The sequence below is a fragment of the Musca autumnalis genome, unplaced genomic scaffold, assembly GCF_047663935.1.
Source record: "Musca autumnalis isolate F117 unplaced genomic scaffold, ASM4766393v1 scaffold_4, whole genome shotgun sequence".
Classification (NCBI taxonomy): Eukaryota; Metazoa; Arthropoda; class Insecta; order Diptera; family Muscidae; genus Musca; species Musca autumnalis.
In genome coordinates this window covers 174,831,830-174,849,623 of record NW_027411977.1, presented here as the reverse complement: position 1 = coordinate 174,849,623, position 17,794 = coordinate 174,831,830, and the positions used below count along the sequence as shown (strand labels likewise).

General features: G+C 35.8%; 1 protein-coding gene across 30 annotated transcripts in view; it reads right to left on the bottom strand.

Moving 5' to 3' along the window:
- Positions 1–17,794, bottom strand: part of pHCl-1 (pH-sensitive chloride channel 1) — a 358,921-nt gene that overhangs the window by 119,554 nt on the left and 221,573 nt on the right. For 22 of the 30 annotated variants that reach the window (XM_073983457.1, XM_073983467.1, XM_073983456.1 and 19 more), the window contains 2 exons: positions 12,732–14,201; positions 11,507–11,527 (listed from right to left, as the gene is read on the bottom strand). In XM_073983457.1, coding sequence (XP_073839558.1) covers positions 11,507–11,527; positions 12,732–14,188 — 1,478 coding nt within the window. In that variant the 5' untranslated portion in view covers positions 14,189–14,201. The remainder of the gene's footprint in view (positions 1–11,506; positions 11,528–12,731; positions 14,202–17,794) is intronic. The other 8 variants (XM_073983462.1, XM_073983477.1, XM_073983463.1 and 5 more) reach the window with 1 other exon arrangement.

Sequence of the window (17,794 nt, the reverse complement as noted above, 5' to 3'; positions counted from 1 at the left end):
CCGCGGGCATACGACACACACGTACACTGTAAACACATTCGTTCGGTTAATGCATTATTTACGTTTCCACTCACACTAGCGCAAGTTATAATTTGCAAATGTGTGTTTTTGGCCATCACTGGTCTAGTCATTTGACTCACAGCTAAGTGGGGCTGATGAAACCACTCGACTTCGAAAACAATTTATTCGTTTTTCTACAATTTGGCGGCTATCTTTGTATTTTTTCGACTTCACCGTGTATTGTACTAGTTAAATTAACCAAAACATCCTTTTCTGTGAATAATAACTTCATAAATGTTTATATTTTATTTATAAATTTTAGTTTGAGTGAAGAGAGTAGCTTTCTCTCAACCCTTAAATAACTGTCTGACATCTATTGCTTCAATTTTTCTCGAACATAAGAGCTGAGAAACATTTGTAGTCTATACATTCATTAGTCTATGACTGTTAATATCATATTTCATAAACATTGACAAATGATATTATTGACAAATTTGTCTTTATTTTTTTTTTGCTATTGATATTTTGGCAAACGAATATAATAAATACAACAACAACAATATACTTTGAGAAAAGGAGATCGAAACAATAACAACCGATAACCGTCATAGACAAATAAAGATATAGACAACGGGAGCTTTAATTTTCCCTCCTAACAGATGTTGCACAAAAAGTTTTTGCGCGTTCAGCTGCTTAGCTTTTGTGTGTTGCGTGGTCAAATCACTCGACTTCGAAAACAAATAATATAAATAGTTTTCTAACAAATACGTCCGCGTTCTCAATTTCTTTTAAAATTTCCTTGCAGTTTAGCCACGCAAATAACATAATACAACAAAATTGAACATTTTTTAAAATTACAAGAAACCCCGCACAGATTATCGAAGTGCACCGAAACAAGTAAGAAAGTATCAGTCAGCTGTGCTGACGGAGATATACCCTCAGCCACTGAAAAAAAACACAATAATTATGCCGTATATAAAACATATTGATTTTGTATCACGAGTTTGCTTTAAAATCTGTATGCACCGTTATGTGTTTAGTATAGACCAAACCCGTTCGTGGGTATTGATTTGGTTACGAAGTTTTTCGGCAAATCACACACACGCGACCCGAACGCAAAGTAAGAGAGCAAATGTTTTGATTTTTTTACTTCAGTCTTGTACTGAATTTCATGCAAGCAGGTTGATGCCGCTTTATTTGTTTATTTTTGGGTACACAGAAAAGATTTTGCAGTTGTACAGCAAATATGTGGAGGGAAGAATTTGAAAATGATTTTTGTTTTGTATTAATATTTTTAATGACGCAGAATGCCTCGTCTGCAATGCAACAATAAAAAATGTATGTATGCTTAGAAAGTCTTAAAAAATCATTTTTATATACAATTTGTTTTTTCTCTCAAAAAAATTTACATATGAAGAAAAATACTTTTCAAATTATGAAGTTATTTATATTATTTTTAATTTAAGTCATACAAAGCGAACGCGCCAACAATATATTTTTCATTTCACACTCAATATGAAAATCATCACCCTGTTCTGTCAGTGTAATTTTACCCACACATAAACAATTTAAGCGCTCGCTCTTCTTGGTCGGCTATGGTATAGACACGCAAATAACACAATACAACAAAATTGAACTTTTTTAAAATTACAAGAAACGCCGCACTGATTATAAAAATGCACCGAAACAAGTAATAAAGTATCAGTCAGCTGTGCTGACGGAGATAAACCCTCATCCACTGAAAAAAAAACAATAAATATGCCTTATATAAAACATATCGATTTTGTATAACGAGTTTGCTTTAAAATATGTATGCACCGTAATGTGTACCAAATCATTGACATATTCCAAACATTGTTAGCCACCAAACTTCTTCATAAAGGACTCGAAATACTAAATTACGTTAAACTAAGTTTGAAAGTAATTTTTGAAACATGTTTGGAGTTATCTTGCACAATAGCCATTTTAGTACGTGCCGGAGGGTTTTGGAGCTTGGACCATTATCTGAGGAAGTATTGACTTACTCCGAAAAAATATTGTACCGTTGTAAATGAAGCCGCTAGAACAACCTACTAAAAAAGACTCAGTGCAAGAGGAGCTCTTAAACTTCACTTTTTTCGAATTTTGTGTGGGAGATACCCGAAGGAGTGGACCGCTATAGCCCATTTCCAACCTGATACATGACTGGATGAAATAATATGATGTGCAAAGTCTGCACTAATCAGAAACTTCCTGCGAGAATTATCTTGCGGATTTGTCATTTTGGTTGGTGCCGTCAGGGTTTCTTGGAACATTTAGGCCAATATCTAAGGAAGTATGGACTTGCGCAAGAAAGAAATTTTACAGTCGTAAAGGGAGTCGCAAGGACAACTTACTGAAACAAATTTCGAAACGATCCGAGAGGAGCTCTTAAACTTCACTTTATCCGAATTTTGTGTGGGAGGTACCGGAAGGAGTGGACCAATATAGTCCATATTCGAACCCGATCTATATCTGGAAGGAATAATACGATGTGCCAAGTTTGGACCAAATTGATTGCTCCCTTCGAGAGTTATCGTTCACACCATTTTATATACAAATTTTGAACTTTTGTGGGGAGGTACCCGAAGGAGTGGACCGATATGGCCCACCTTCGAACTTAAACTAAGTTTGGACAACATATTACGATACCCGAAATTTGGTTCGAATTGGTTCATCCGTTCGAGAGTTATCGTGCGCACCAGCCAGCCAGACGGACGGACATGGCTAAATCGACTCCAACGAAACGAATTTCGTCCAAACATACTTGGGGTCTAAAACCGCTATTTCGATGAGGCACATTTTTTGGTCGTATCAAAGTGTATATACCCTTTCTAGCCTAAAGGCTGAGGGGGTATAAAATAGAAGACACGTGTATCGACGTTTTGAAAGTTTACGTCGGGAAGTAACCTAAATAGGCGTGACAAGTTCCGCCCATTTCTATAGGTTTTGAAATATTCGACATAAGATTCCTTGGAATCCTTACATTTTAGGTATAAAGTGTTTTTGTCAATATTACTGACAACAATGCAGGGTATCTTTTTAGATACCTCATGCGAGTCACTTAAGGGGTAATTTTGGTCCCTTTTTTAAAAAACGTTTAAAAACTCCTTAAAATGCGATCGTATCAGATCAAAATATTCTACAAAATTATTTGTCATAAAATGTTACTATAGGTCCCCGAATACACCAAAACTCTAAATCGTACCTAAACGCCAGGAATCTGCTAAAAGTGAAATCACGTTTTAGGGTTAATGTTGTACTTTATCTGAGTTTATTAATTTTTGTCCCACAAAACTTGATTCTAGACAGAAGACGTCAAAGACAAAAATATTCTCCATCAAATTTCAATATAAGTCGCGGTATAAATGAAATATGTATTTACGATATATATCAAGAAAATATATACATCAATTTTGCCAACAAAACACCCAAATATTTATACCCTACACCACTATGTGGAAAGGGTATTATAAGTTTGTTTAGGGAAAAATTCATGTAACACCGCGAAATATTCGTCGGAGACTCCCCATGTGGTATACCAATCTTCATATCTCGGCGAGATAAAGCCATTTTGAGATGTGAGTCCTTCCGTCCGTCCGTGTGTCCTTTGTAAATTGTAATCAAACTCCAGGCCGCAATTATGGTCCGATCGTCACGAAATCTGGTATGGAGGTCGGTTTCGCATCAGAATAGATCACTATTTTAATTGGTGATGATCGTGAAATATTTAGCGGGTGAAATGGACTAAAAACATAATTTTTATCCGATTTTGTAGCTGCTCTGTAGGTCACAATAATAGTCCGATCGCCTCTAAATTTTAAATAAGGTAAGAGTATATGACAAAGAAGAAGCTTGCAATTTGAGATGGTGATCAGATAATATGTAGAGGGTTAAATGGACCACAAATTTTGTGCGAAAATTGTGAACATTTTTAATAAACAGCTTATATTTTTGTTCCTGAAAGACACATTCCCCACTCGTGAGTAATATTTGGAAGACGATCTCTTGACCATTCAATTTATGTCAATTATGTTGATGTACGTGATCAGATAACAGAGTTATAGCCTAATATATACAGTTTTTTGTTTGAAGTGTAATCATAAACCCGCTAGAGGTCGCAATTATAGCACGAAGTTTTGCCCGAGCTAAGAGTTTAGGTAGAAGAAAATGCCTATAATTTTGCATGATGATCTGATATTATTTAGCGGGTGACATAGACCATTACTTTTGGATGAAAAGTATACAAATTTTATTTTTGGTCGATATTTTAATTCCTGGAGGGCATATATCGGCAAAGTAGCCTACATATGAAATAATAGCTACTGACCTTTCCCCTGATGCAAATTGCAATAATGTGTCTGCTAGATAACGGGCCTACTGCCTTATATATAATTGGTTCTGTGTAGAGAACCACAATTTCCTCCCATGCTACAAATTGTCTCTATTATGACAGAGAAATTTTCAGTTCAGTTATCAAATTGGAGTTTTTATACAAATATTGCAACATGGGGTCGCCTCGCCACCTATTTTATACCTCAGGATTTAGGGTAAAATGGATACAAGCAAAATACGACCAAAGGTCTGTCTCATCGAAATATTGGTTTTAGACCCCAAATATGTTTGGTCGAAATTCGTTTCAGACAATTTGGAGTCTATTTATCTCTGTCCGTTCATATGTCACTCTCAATGTCTAGCTGGCTGCTGCGCACGACAACTCTCGAACGGATCTACCGATTAGAACCCAATGTTTTGCTTTGTAATATTTTGCCCAAACTTTGTTTAAGTTCGAATCTCACCTCTCCCAAAAAAGTTCAAAATTGTTTTCGAAACATTGTGCGAACGATTATTAACGAAGTGAGCAATCGATTTTCTCTAAACTTTCCATATATCGTTTTTCCCAACAGATTGTACTTGCGCCGCAAATCCGCAAGATAACTCTCAAGGGGATTTTCTGATAGGTCGAAACATTACACATCGTTTTCTTTCATCCAGTCATGTATCAGATTGAAATATGGACTATATCGGTCCGTCCTTCGAGTACTTCCCACACAAAATTTGGGAAAAGCGCAGTTTGAGGACCCGTATCGGATCTATTTGTTTTTATACCCTCCACCATAGTGGAGGCTATATTAAGTTTGTTTTTCCGTTTGTAACGCATTGAAATACTCATTTGCGACCCTATAAAGTATATATATTCTTGATCAGGGTAAATTTCTGAGTCGATCTGTGCACGTCCGTCCGTCCGTCTGTGGTGATCACTCTAGCATCCACAAAAATGGAGATAGGACGCTGAAATTTTAGGAAAATGCGTCTTTTGTTTGCAGGCAGGTCAAGTTCGATGATGGGCTATATCGGTTCACGTTTTGGTATAGCCCCCATATAACGGTACCCCCCGATTTACGGTATTTTGGCGTTTTTAGCTACATTTTCAGACCGATTTAGCTATAAATTGACATTTAGGGTTCTTAAGTGTCAGTAAACTTATATAGCAAAACTAGTGGATATAGGTCCATGTTTTGGAATAGCCCCCATATAACATTACCGCCCGATTTCAGGTATTTTGACGTTTTAAGTCACATTTGTAGACCGAATTAGCTATAATTTGATATTTAGAGTTCTTAGTGACCAAAAAACTTATATTGGAAAAAATTATGAACACAGGTGTTTTGGTATAGCCCCATATAACGGTACCTCCCGATATTTTGAGAATTTTACCTACAAGTTTTAACCGAATTAGCTGTAACTTGAACATTTGACATTGAAGTTCTTAGTGGTCACCACACCTCTCCACCAACAATTGTCATGAAAGGTCCATGTATAGATAAAGCCCCCATATAACGGTACCTCCCGATTTTCAGTAATTTGATGATGTTAACTACAATATTAAACCGAACTAGCAGTAATTTGACATTTGAAGTTCTTGGTGGTCAAAACACTTCTCCATCAAAAATTGTCAACATAGGTCCATGTTTCGATATAGTTCCCATATAACGGTACCTCCCGATGTTCAGTAATTTGGCAATTTTAGCTACAATTTTGAACCGAACTAACTGTAACTTGACATTTGAAGGTTGTAGTGGTCACCACACATCTGCATCAACAATTTTCAACATAGCCCCAATATAACGATACCTCCCGATTTTCGGTACTTTGAGGATTTTACTTAAAATGTTTAACCGAACGTAGGTCCATGTTTTGGTATAGCCCCGAAACAAACCTTCCGATTTTCCGTACCTCGGCTTTAGTTTTTGGACGAACTTTCTGTAATTTGAAATTTAAGAGCCAACAAGAATTCTGCAACAAAAATTGTTCATTTAAGTTCATATTCGTATAGCTGACATATAGGGGTACCTCCGAATTAGCTGTTAATGACATTTGAAGTTCCCAGTTATGTGCCGTTTTTCGGTATTTTGAGGATTTTAGCTACAATTTTTAACCGAATAAGGAGTTATTTGACTTTAAAGGCTCCCATCAAAAACTGTCAACATAGGTCCATGTTTTATTATAACCCCTATATAACGGTACCTCCCAATTTCTAGGCCCACCAAAAATTGTCAACATATTTATTTAGATATAGGCACCATAAAAAAGGGCCTCCCGAATGAAGCATTTAATGTACATTATCTGACATTTTAAGTTATTCCATTTTAGTTCAGAATATTTTATGGTGGAGGGTATGAGAAGTTCGGCCCGGACGAACTTAACGCTTTTTTACTTGTTTTTTAATAAATTTGTTTTGTTCCTTTTTTCGAGTTGATGCATGAAAGTAACATGAAATTTAGTTTTAGACGACAAAAGTTGACCAGAAAAATATTCAAGCGTTCTATCGTGTTAGGATCGATGGACAACGAAAATACCTTTGGTGCGTTTGCGTCACTTCGCTTTATTATTTTATAACGGTAAAAGTAGTGAAAATCTGGGTTTCTTACATTTTCAAATTTAAACGGACTTATCTTCTTTTTTCACAACGGATTTCTATTGATCCTTTCCTTTTAAAGGGGTGAATAATATCTTTCGAATAAGCTATTATTTATTCAAATCGGTTAATAAATGGCTAACTTATAGTGGTTGATTCATACCAATACAATTACATTGTACTTTAACTGTTTTTTGTTTTGTTCAATATTAATTTTGAAAATTATGAGAAATTCAGTTTAAGTACAAAGTAATTGTATTGGTATGAATCAAACACTATAACTTAGCCATTTATTTACCACTGGTAGATACTCATATAAAATTTCTTCCAAACTTAGTTTAATGTCATTTAATATTTCGAGTCCTTTATGAAGAAGTTTGTTTACTAAAAATGTTTGGTATATGTCAATTATTCGGTATAGACCAAAAGCCTATACACGGTGCTCTTGAAACAATTTTAAATGGAAGGTGCTTACACCTTGGAAGTTTTTGCGAATTCTGAAACTACAATGTTCATAGATGAGAAAAATCTAAAAACAAAAAAAAATCGCCGGAGCGCTTTTTAAATAAATCGCGATTTAAGTTGACATTTTTAGGTGTTGTTTAGGTTTTCACAATTTTGCTTAGAAACCGCAAGTCCTATCAAAATGGGACTTAAGAAAATATTGTAGCTATGAAAATTCTCTAAAAGATTGACCTCTATGGTATTCTCGTCGGTTTTACCGTTTTTGAGATATAGAAGTTCAAATTGGGACAATTCAAATTCAATTCAATTCTGTATCGCCCCCTTATAAAACAATGTCATGAAGGGTGCGCCTTAACTAACTTTTGATGAAAACCGCTTACACAGGGGAAGTTTTTGTGAATTCTGAAACAGCAATGTTCACAGATGAGAAAAATCCAAAAACAAGAAAAAATCGCTGTAGGGATTTTTAAATAAATCGCGGTCAAAATTCACATTTTTAGGTGTATTTTAGGTTTTCACGATTTTGCTTGGAAACCGCAAGTCCAATCGAAATGGAGCTAAAGAAAATGTTGTAGCTGTGAAAATTTTCTACGGGATTGACGTTTATCATTTGTTCCCAGCCTGTACCATTTTTGAGATAAAGAAGCTCAGTTTACATTTTTAGGTTTTTCTGTTAGGGTTTCGCGATTTTGCTTGAATACGGTAAGTTTTATTGATATGGGACCTGAGAAAATCTTAAAGCTGTGAAAATTCTCTACAAGACTGGCTTAAGTAACTTATCCTATGTTGTACCATTTTTTTAGATATATAAGTTTAAGTTGGGAATTTGCAGTCATGACATTGTTTTATAAGGGGGCGATACAGAATTGAATTGAATTTGAATTGTCCCAATTTGAACTTCTATATCTCAAAAACGGTAAAACCGGCGAGAATACCTTAGAGGTCAAACTTGTAGAGAATTTTCATAGCTACAATATTTTTTTAAGTCCCATTTTGATAGGACTTGCGGTTTCTAAGCAAAATCGTGAAAACCTAAACAACCCTTAAAAATGTCAACTTAAATCGCGATTTATTTAAAAAGCGCTCCGGCGATTTTTTTTGTTTTTGGATTTTTCTCATCTATAAACATTGTAGTTTCAGAATCCGCAAAAACTTCCGAGGTGTAAGCACATTCCATTTAAAATTGTTTCAAGAGCACCGTGTATATCTATATCTTTATTTGTCTATGGTAATGGTCGTTCAAAAAGTTATTGCTTAGGTTGGTTACTTTGATTTGGAAGTAAATAGTGATCAGAAGGTTTAGCTTATCGGTTTTGTGAGGCAAATTTTAAAATTTATGGAGTAGGTAGAAATAGATTCAAAACGTTGCGCTCTAGTTCTTTATACCCTCCACCATATGGAGGGTATAATTAAATTTGTCATTCCGTTTGTAACACATCGAAATATTCGTCGGAGACCCTATAAAGTATATATATTATTGATCAGCATAAAATACTATGTCGATTTGACCATGTCCGTCTGTCCGTCCGTCCGTCAGTCCGTCCGTCTGTCTGTTGAAATCAAGATACAGCTCGCAATTTTAAAGATAGAGAGTCAAAATTTGGTACACAAGTTTTTATTACTTGCAGGATGGTTGGTATTGAAAATGGGATATATCGGTCCACGTTTTGATATAGCCCCCATAGAACGGTACCTCCCGATTTTCGGTATTTTTAAGGTTTTAGCTTCATTATCCTACCAAAATGGCTGAAATTTGGTACGTAGTCTTCTTTAGGGGTATAAAAATTGCCCCCATAGAACGGTACCTCCCGATTTTCGGTATTTTGAAGGTTTTAGCTTCATTATCCTACCAAAATGGCTGAAATTTGGTACGTAGTCTTCTTTAGGGGTATAAAACTTTCGCTTAGAATTTTGTTGGTATCGGTCCACACCTTCATATAGCCCCCATAGAACGGTACCTCCCGATTTTCAGTATTTTTAAGGTTTTAGCGTTATTATCCTACCAAAATGGCTGAAATTTGGTACGTAGTCTTCTTTAGGGGTATACAACTTTCCCCCAGAATTTTGTTGGTATCGGTCCACACCTTCATATAGCCCCCATAGAACGGTACCTCCCGATTTTCGGTATTTTTAAGGTTTTAGCTTCATTATCCTACCAAAATGGCTGAAATTTGGTACGTAGTCTTCTTTAAGGGTATACAACTTTCCCCAGAATTTTGTCGGTATAGGTCCACACCTTCATATAGCCCCCATATAACGGTACCTCCCGATTTTCGGTATTTTGAAGGTTTTAGCTTCATTATCCTACCAAAATGGCTGAAATTTGGTACGTAGTCTTCTTTAGGGGTATAAAACTTTCCCTTAGCTTTCCTAAAAATGGCTGAAATTTGGTAAGTAGTCTTCTTTAGGGGTATAAAACTTTCCCCCAGAATTTTGTCGGTATCGGTCTACACCTTCATATAGTCCCCATAGAACGGTACCTCCCGAGTTTCGGTATTTTGAAGGTTTTAGCTTCATTATTCCACCGAAATGGCTGAAATTTGGTATTTAGACTTCGTTGGGGGTACTCAAGCTTCCCCTTTAAATTTGTCGGTATAGGTCCACACCTTTATATAGCCCCCATGGAAAGGTACCTCCCGATTTTTCATATTTTGAAGGTTGTGTCTTCAATATTCCACCAAAATGGCTGTTCGTCAGAAATATGTCTGTACAGGTCCACGCATTCATATTGCCCCATTTCTGACTAACATTCATCGGTATAGGTCCACGTTTCGATATAGCCCCCACTGAAGATTGTGACGTCAATATCCAACCGAAATGGCTGAAATTCGTTATTTCGTCTTCCAAGAGTTATAAAATATTCCAGAAGAGTATTAAAAGCGTACTTCTTGATTTTCGGTATTTTTTAAGTTTTAGTCACATTCTCTTACCGAAATATAGGAAATTTGGTATTAAGTCTTCTTTGAGCCTAAAAACTTTCCGTCAGAAATTTGTCGGTATAGATCGACGTTTTGAAATAGCCCATATAGAATGGTGCCTCACATTGTTTTACCGAAATTGCTGAAATTTAGTATTAAGTCTTCTTCATACACGTAAGGAAACTAATTATTCCATTTTACTTCAATACAACTTGTGGTGGAGGGTATACCAAGTTCGGCCCGGCCGAACTTAACACCGTTTTTACTTGTTTTTGTTTATGTTGGGAAAAGCAAACTCTTTAACGAACAAATTTTCAGCTTTTTAGTAAACACTTCATTAAACGGTTACACATTTTTTTAAAAGCGCTGAAGCTCGAAATCTATTGTACAGATCATCTCATATTTTTGTGGGCTTATTGTGTACCTAATAATCTTCGTTATTAAAACTTTCAAAATACCGAAAATCGGGCGACGATCTGATAAACGTCTCTTAAATCACCATGATCAACATTCCTTAAATTCTGGACACATAAAATCCACCAAAACTTATCTTCATGAGAGTACAAGTATCTATATTTTTTTTATTTTTTTGAGAAATGTTGTCCTTTGAAATTCGAATGTCAATCAAATCAAAAGGTCAACAGGATGAGAAAACGAAAAATCTTAAATGACATTTTACTCTATTTTGCCTATAGTTTCAGACGTACATATACGTATAGTCCGGTCCATGTGTAATGAAATATTTTGATAATTGTCGGACGGTGTAATCAGACTAGTTGTCAAAATACATTATTGTGATGTAAATCATAGGACAAAATGTAAACAAATTTTAACAGAAAGGGAAACAAATTTTGACCTTTGGTCTAATTTTGAGTAACTTGGTATAGCAATTTGTTATTGTGCCGTGATAATGAGTGTAGGTGTAATGTAGAAGCAACTGTTATTTGTTAAAAAGAAAATAAAACAAAACACATTTTTGACAGTAGATTATACAATAACGAATAAAAGTATTGTTACAATGGTAATAAACCTATATGCATTATATAATCCACTGTCTATTTATAACGAAAAAAAATGTTTTATTAGCGAGTTACATGCGTTTTTTACAGCCAATTACAAAATTAGGAAATGTTCAAAAGGGAAATAAAACTAAAATAATTTTCTGGAACCTGTGAAGTGCACTTACTTCGACCAATCGATGCCTTTACTGAAATTATAACGCAAAGAAAATAAATTATAAAAAATGTATAATTTATAGAAGTGTGTGTGTAAAAACTTAGATTAAAATTAGAAAAAAAACAATGTATATTTTTTATGTATAAAATGAAATGTTTAAATTAAATTATTATATTGATATTGTTCAGTGATTGCACGTATTGTGTTGCATGTTCCTCGAGTTGACTGGGGAGATGGCAACAGATACACGAAGGGACTTTTTCGGGGGGAAATATATTTTAAATTTGCCATTAATCTTGATTATAAAAGGCTGGACATAATTGTTACTTCACATTAGGTTGTACTGAAAATAATTGATGTAAATAAATATATTATAGCAATATGATATGGAATTCACTGGTCACCAAATTTACCGTTATTTATTATTTTATATTTGGGACATTAAAAAATGAATACGGCTTATAATAAATTAGTGTAAGAAAATACAGTATGCAAAGTTCATATTCGTACACCCTTCAAAAATGAATATAATAGTTATTAAAATCGATATTTTTTATAACGATATAATTTGCTATAACGAAGAAAGAATAACAAATATCGAAACACATTTTGAAGTTATTTCGTCATTTATTCCGTACAAAACCTTAGCTCGATTTACGCTTCGCTGCAATTCCAAATGCTGGCAACATTTATTTTCATATGAGACCACGAATATTGGTGCAGAAGGACTGCTGTTATCTATTTTCGTCCAAAATTCGGGAATAAGTTGCCATAGTTAATAGTTTTATAGTACAAATATTGTTATTTTTAAATTTTTACTGAAAAAGACGAAAAGATAAAAAATTAGGGGTATTTTGCTTAAAAAAACTTTAAATACCCCAAATATGTGGCGCTTCTAGGTGTTCGAATACGAACTTTGCCAATTCCCATTTGCATAAAAAATATGGAGTTAATACCGATTTTATTCACGTTTGAGGGGTGTACGAATATGAACTTTGCATACTGTATGTGTATTACTTCTGTGTTTGTGTGATGTTTAAAGGAATTTATTTTTAAAAATCACCACTTGAACTAGCTGTGAACAGAAATTTAGTTATAATTACGTATCAAGTGGTTACATTTTAGTCACAGCAATACTTTGCATACATTTTTTCCAATACAACCTAATGTTCCATTTATTTTGATTGGGCAATGCAATGCTATGCTTATGAAGTGTTAAAACGGAAACAACTTACATGGGATGCTTGTCTAAGGATGTGGCGTCCGACTTGGGTGTGGCAGCGGATGTGGTGGTCGTCAGGTAGCACAACACCAATATGATGCTGGCCGTGTAGGCGGTATAGAAATTAATTGAATTGCGCAAAAAGTGGTAGTAATTGTGGCCAATATAATTGAAGGCTGCGGTTTGAGTTGACGACGCTCTTGAGGCGGCATGACAGTTGCTACAACTGCTACGGCTGTTGGTTGTTGAATTGTTGTTGTTGCAGTTACTTGTAATGCTAACTTTGTTGCTACATTGCTGTTGACTACATTGATAATGTTGGTGATGATATTTTGAGCTTATGTTATCGTGAAGAGAGCGGGAGGAATTCGTTGAAGTGTAAGGGATGTGTTCGGGCTTTGATCCTTGTTTGCGCTGACAGTAGCCCCTATATGGCTCAGACTTATTATTGTTGTTGTTGTTTACGTAGTTACTGCTATTGGAGCTACTGTGGGCCTTGCAATGCTTTGTACATTGTTCGGCATCAGAGCGCAACAATGTTTCCACCATAGTTGCACAATTGCCAATTACCTCAGCTAAGGAGTTCTTTAAATCGAGTGCATTCGATGTTAGGGCCACACTCGCCTGCGACAGAGTGTTTTGTAAACATTTCCTACCCGTCGAACAGTTGGTGCTAAATGAATCTGGTCTTTTACATACTGCATCGGAGGTTCTATCCCGGTATGCATGTTTTCCGTCATGACATTCATGGCGAAACGTGTTTTTGTGTTTCTGGCAGACGTAGGACGACACCAGACTAGAGCAAGAACTATTGCTGTTGCAATTGTTGATGCTGTTGTTGCAACAATTGGTGCTGAAATAGTCACTGTAGTCCAAGCAAAATCGCGTTTGCGTTGCAATTTCGGACACAAACAAGTTTTGTTGTCGACAGCAAATTCTATGTTGGCAGGTTAGTGGATAACAGTTTGGGCAAGATTCTTGAAGAGTTTCCGTTTCTTGCTCCACAAGCAAGTGTTGTGTGCGGCTTCTTGAATTCTTATTTATGTTTTCCTTGACTTCTAAATTGTAAAAGTTTGCCCTGACTACTGAATCGTCTCGAATGATGCCGTCGTTGTTGCCACTTTCGTTAACGTTAGGTGTTGTTGTTGTTGGTGTGATATTGGTGGTGGTAGTATTTTTGGCTTTAGCTGGTTTTTGTTGCTGTTGGCAGTCGTCGTTAGTTTTATCCTGTTTTGTTGGGTTGTTGTGGTTGCAAATGCTATTGTTTGTTGTATTTGTTGTAGTATTATTAATGCTATTGTTGTTTGTAATACAATTATTATTGCCCGGAACAAGAGTTTTTGTTGATTCTTTTGCGTAAAAGTTTCGTGTTCTATGTGCTGGCTCGACTATCGTTGTTGCATAGCATGCTTTATCAAATGTTTCATTTATCCCACTAGTCTGTATGGCTGTTTCAAACGAACAGCCCATGTTATTTTGCAATCTGTAGGAAAATAAAACAAAAAAAAAAAAAAGAAAATTAGTATGTTTTTTAAAATGGTAAGGAATTTACGTAATTTGTATCTAAACCAAGGATAAACAAAAGGAGCCCAGCCTTGGTGTACACTAATTAAATAACTACAATGTAAAACAAGTAGTTTATCACAAAATCACCAGAAAAGTCGAGTAAATTACTCTGTCATTATCTACTCGGGTGAAGGTAAAAATAAAACACAAATATTTCTTAGTTATGAAAATTACATCTTCATATAATCCTCTATTTCTATCTACAATTTTAAGCTCCGGTCTTAAAAATACCTTTATTATTATATTAACAAAATTTGTTAAGTAGAACAAAACAAGTGAGAAAAGGCTATAGTCGGTACGGGGCCGACTATGTGATACCCTACACCACTACCTTTGTGCATTATCTTTTCACTCGAAAACATTTATTTTAGGGAGATACGAAAGTTTTCACCTATCTGGCTTTTATACCAAATGACATAAGGCGAACTGAACCAAAATAATTAATATTTAATTTTATATTTGACTACTATAGACATCACCAACATAAATATGCTTCCATCTCTGTGAGAAAATTTCGTGATGATCCGATCAAAATTCCGACCTGTAATGTGATTGCACAAAAAGTGGAAAAAAGGGATGTATTACCGACTATTGCGATATCTCTATTATTTTACCACCTACGCCAACCTACTTTGCATAATTTTAAAGATGGGATTTTCTACTTTCTCAGTCAGGCTTTGCTTTTAGATGGTCCCCAACCAAAGGTGTGATATCCGTCATTATTATTAAAATCGCAAAAATTAAAAGTTGGGTTTTACTTGCGACTATTGTGATATCTTGTTTGTTTGATAACCTACGGGAACCTGCTTTACGTCATTAGAAAGGTGATATTTTCTACTTTCATTGTCAGGTTTTGCTTTTGGAATACTCCATATAGAAGCTGAGATATTCGCTTTAAAAAAAACGTTGTCTTTTTATCCAAATAAGTTTTTTGCCCATTACGACCCTAAATATTATGCGACCATCACCAAAATCAATATGCTTTTTCATCTGTGAGACCCCCATTAACCCTCAAAATTTCGTGACGATCCGATCAAAATTGCGACCTGTAGCGTGATTTCCAAAAAATTTGAAAAATGGGATGTATTACCGACTATTGCGATATCTCCGTTATTTGGTCACCTACGCCGACCTAGTTTGCATCATTGTAAAGATGGAATCTTCTACTTTCATGGGCAGGCTTTGCTTTTGGAAAGTCCCCAACCAAAGCTGTGATATTCGTCATTATAATTAAAATCGCAAAACTGAAAATTTGGGTTTTATTTGCGACTATTGTCATATTTTCGTTGTTTGATCACCTACGAGAATCTACTTTACATCATTAGAAAGGTGATATTTTCTACTTTCATTGCCATGTTGTACTTTTGGTATACCTTATACAGAAGCTGAGATATTCGCTTTGGAAGAAAACGTTGTCATTTTATCCACATACGTTTTTTGCCCATTCCGACCCCAAATTTTTTCCGACCATCACCAAAATCAATAGGCTTCTTCCCCTCCGGGACCCCCATCAACATCCGAAATTTCGTGACGATCCGATCAAAATTGCGACCTGTAGCGTGATTACAAGGTTTAGATGGACAGACGGACAGACGGACGGACGGACTGACGGACGGACACACATAGCCAGATCGACTCAGCTCGTCGAGACATTCATTTTGGTATATATAAGTATGGGTCTACGACCATTATTTCGATGCGTTAAAAACTTTTTGGCCAAAACCAACTTATAATACCCTCCCCACATAGTGGTGTAGGGTATAAAAACGTTGACTTTCCTCCACATAAGCTTTTCGCTTATTCCGACTCCTGAATATTATCCGACCATCACCAAACTAAATAGGCTTCTTCCTCTGTGGGACCCGCATCCACTCCCAAAAATCGTGACGATCCGATCAAAATTGCGAACTGTAGCGTGACTACAAGCAAATCAGAAAATGGGATGCATTACCGACTATTGCGATATCTCTGCTATTTGACCACCTACGACAACCTACTTTATATCGTTGTAAAGGTGATATTTTCTACTTTCCTTGCTAGGTTTTGCTTTAGATATACCTCTAAAAGAAACAGAGATATTGGCTTTGAAATAAAACGTTGACCTCTCTCCAAATAAGTGTTTTGCCCATTCCGACCGCTGAATATTATCCGACCATCATCAAAATCAATAGACTTCTTTCTCTTTGGGACCCCCATTAACCCCCAAAATTTCGTGACGATCCGATCAAAATTGCGACCAGTAGCGTGATTACAAAAAAATCGGAAAATGGGATGCATTATCGACTATTGCCATATCTCTGCTATTTGACCACCTACGACAACCTACTTTACATCGTTGTAAAGGTGATATTTTGTAGTTTCCTTGCCTAGTTTTGCTTTTGATATATCTCTTAAAGAAACAGAGATATTGGCTTTGAAATAATATGTTGACGTTTCTCCAAATAAGTGTTTGCCCATTCCGACCCCTAAATATTATCCGACCATCACCAAAATCAATAGGCTTCTTCATCTGTGAGACCCCCATTAACCCTCAAATTTTCGTGACGATCCGATCAAAATTGCGACCTGTAGCGTGATTTCCAAAAAAATAGAAAAATGGGATGTATTACCGACTATTGCGATATCTCCGTCATTTGGTTACCTACGCCGACCCAGTTTGCATCTTTGTAAAGGCGGGATCTTCTACTTTCATAGTCAGGCTTTGCTTTTGGAGATTTTACAACTAAAGCTGTGATATTCGTCAATATAATTAAAATCGCAAAAATGAAAATTGGGGTTTTATTTGTTACTATTGTGATATCTTCGCTGTTTGATCACCTACGAGCACCTACTTTACATCATTAGAAAGGTGATATTTTCTACTTTAATTGTCAGGTTTTGCTTTTGGTATACCCCATATAGAAGCTGAGATATTCGCTTTGGAAAAAAACGTTGTCTTTTCATTCACCTAAGTTTTTTTCCCTTTCCGACCCCTAAATATTATCCGACCATCACCAAAATCAATAGGCTTCTTCCCCTCCGGGACCCCCATCAACATGCAAAATTTCGTGACGATCCGATCAAAATTGCGACCTGTAGCGTGATTACAAGGTTTAGATGGACAGACGGACAGACGGACAGACGGACGGACGGACGGACTGACGGACGGACACACATAGCCAGATCGACTCAGCTCGTCGAGACATTCATTTTGGTATATATAAGTATGGGTCTACGACCATTATTTCGATGCGTTACAAACTTTTTGGCCAAAACCAACTTATAATACCCTCCCCACATAGTGGTGTAGGGTATAAAAATCATTGATCTAGTGTAACAATTTGAATAATTTTTAAAGTGAGCGACTTCAATTTAGTATTATTTTCTGATACAATCGTATTTTAGTTATTTTCTTTGCAACCGATTTTGCTACAAGTTGACACTTTGGCATCTGTAATTGTATGGAAATAAAGTTGCTATGGAACAAAAATGTATTTTAGATCAGTGAGCGAATAGCATCTACATCTGAAT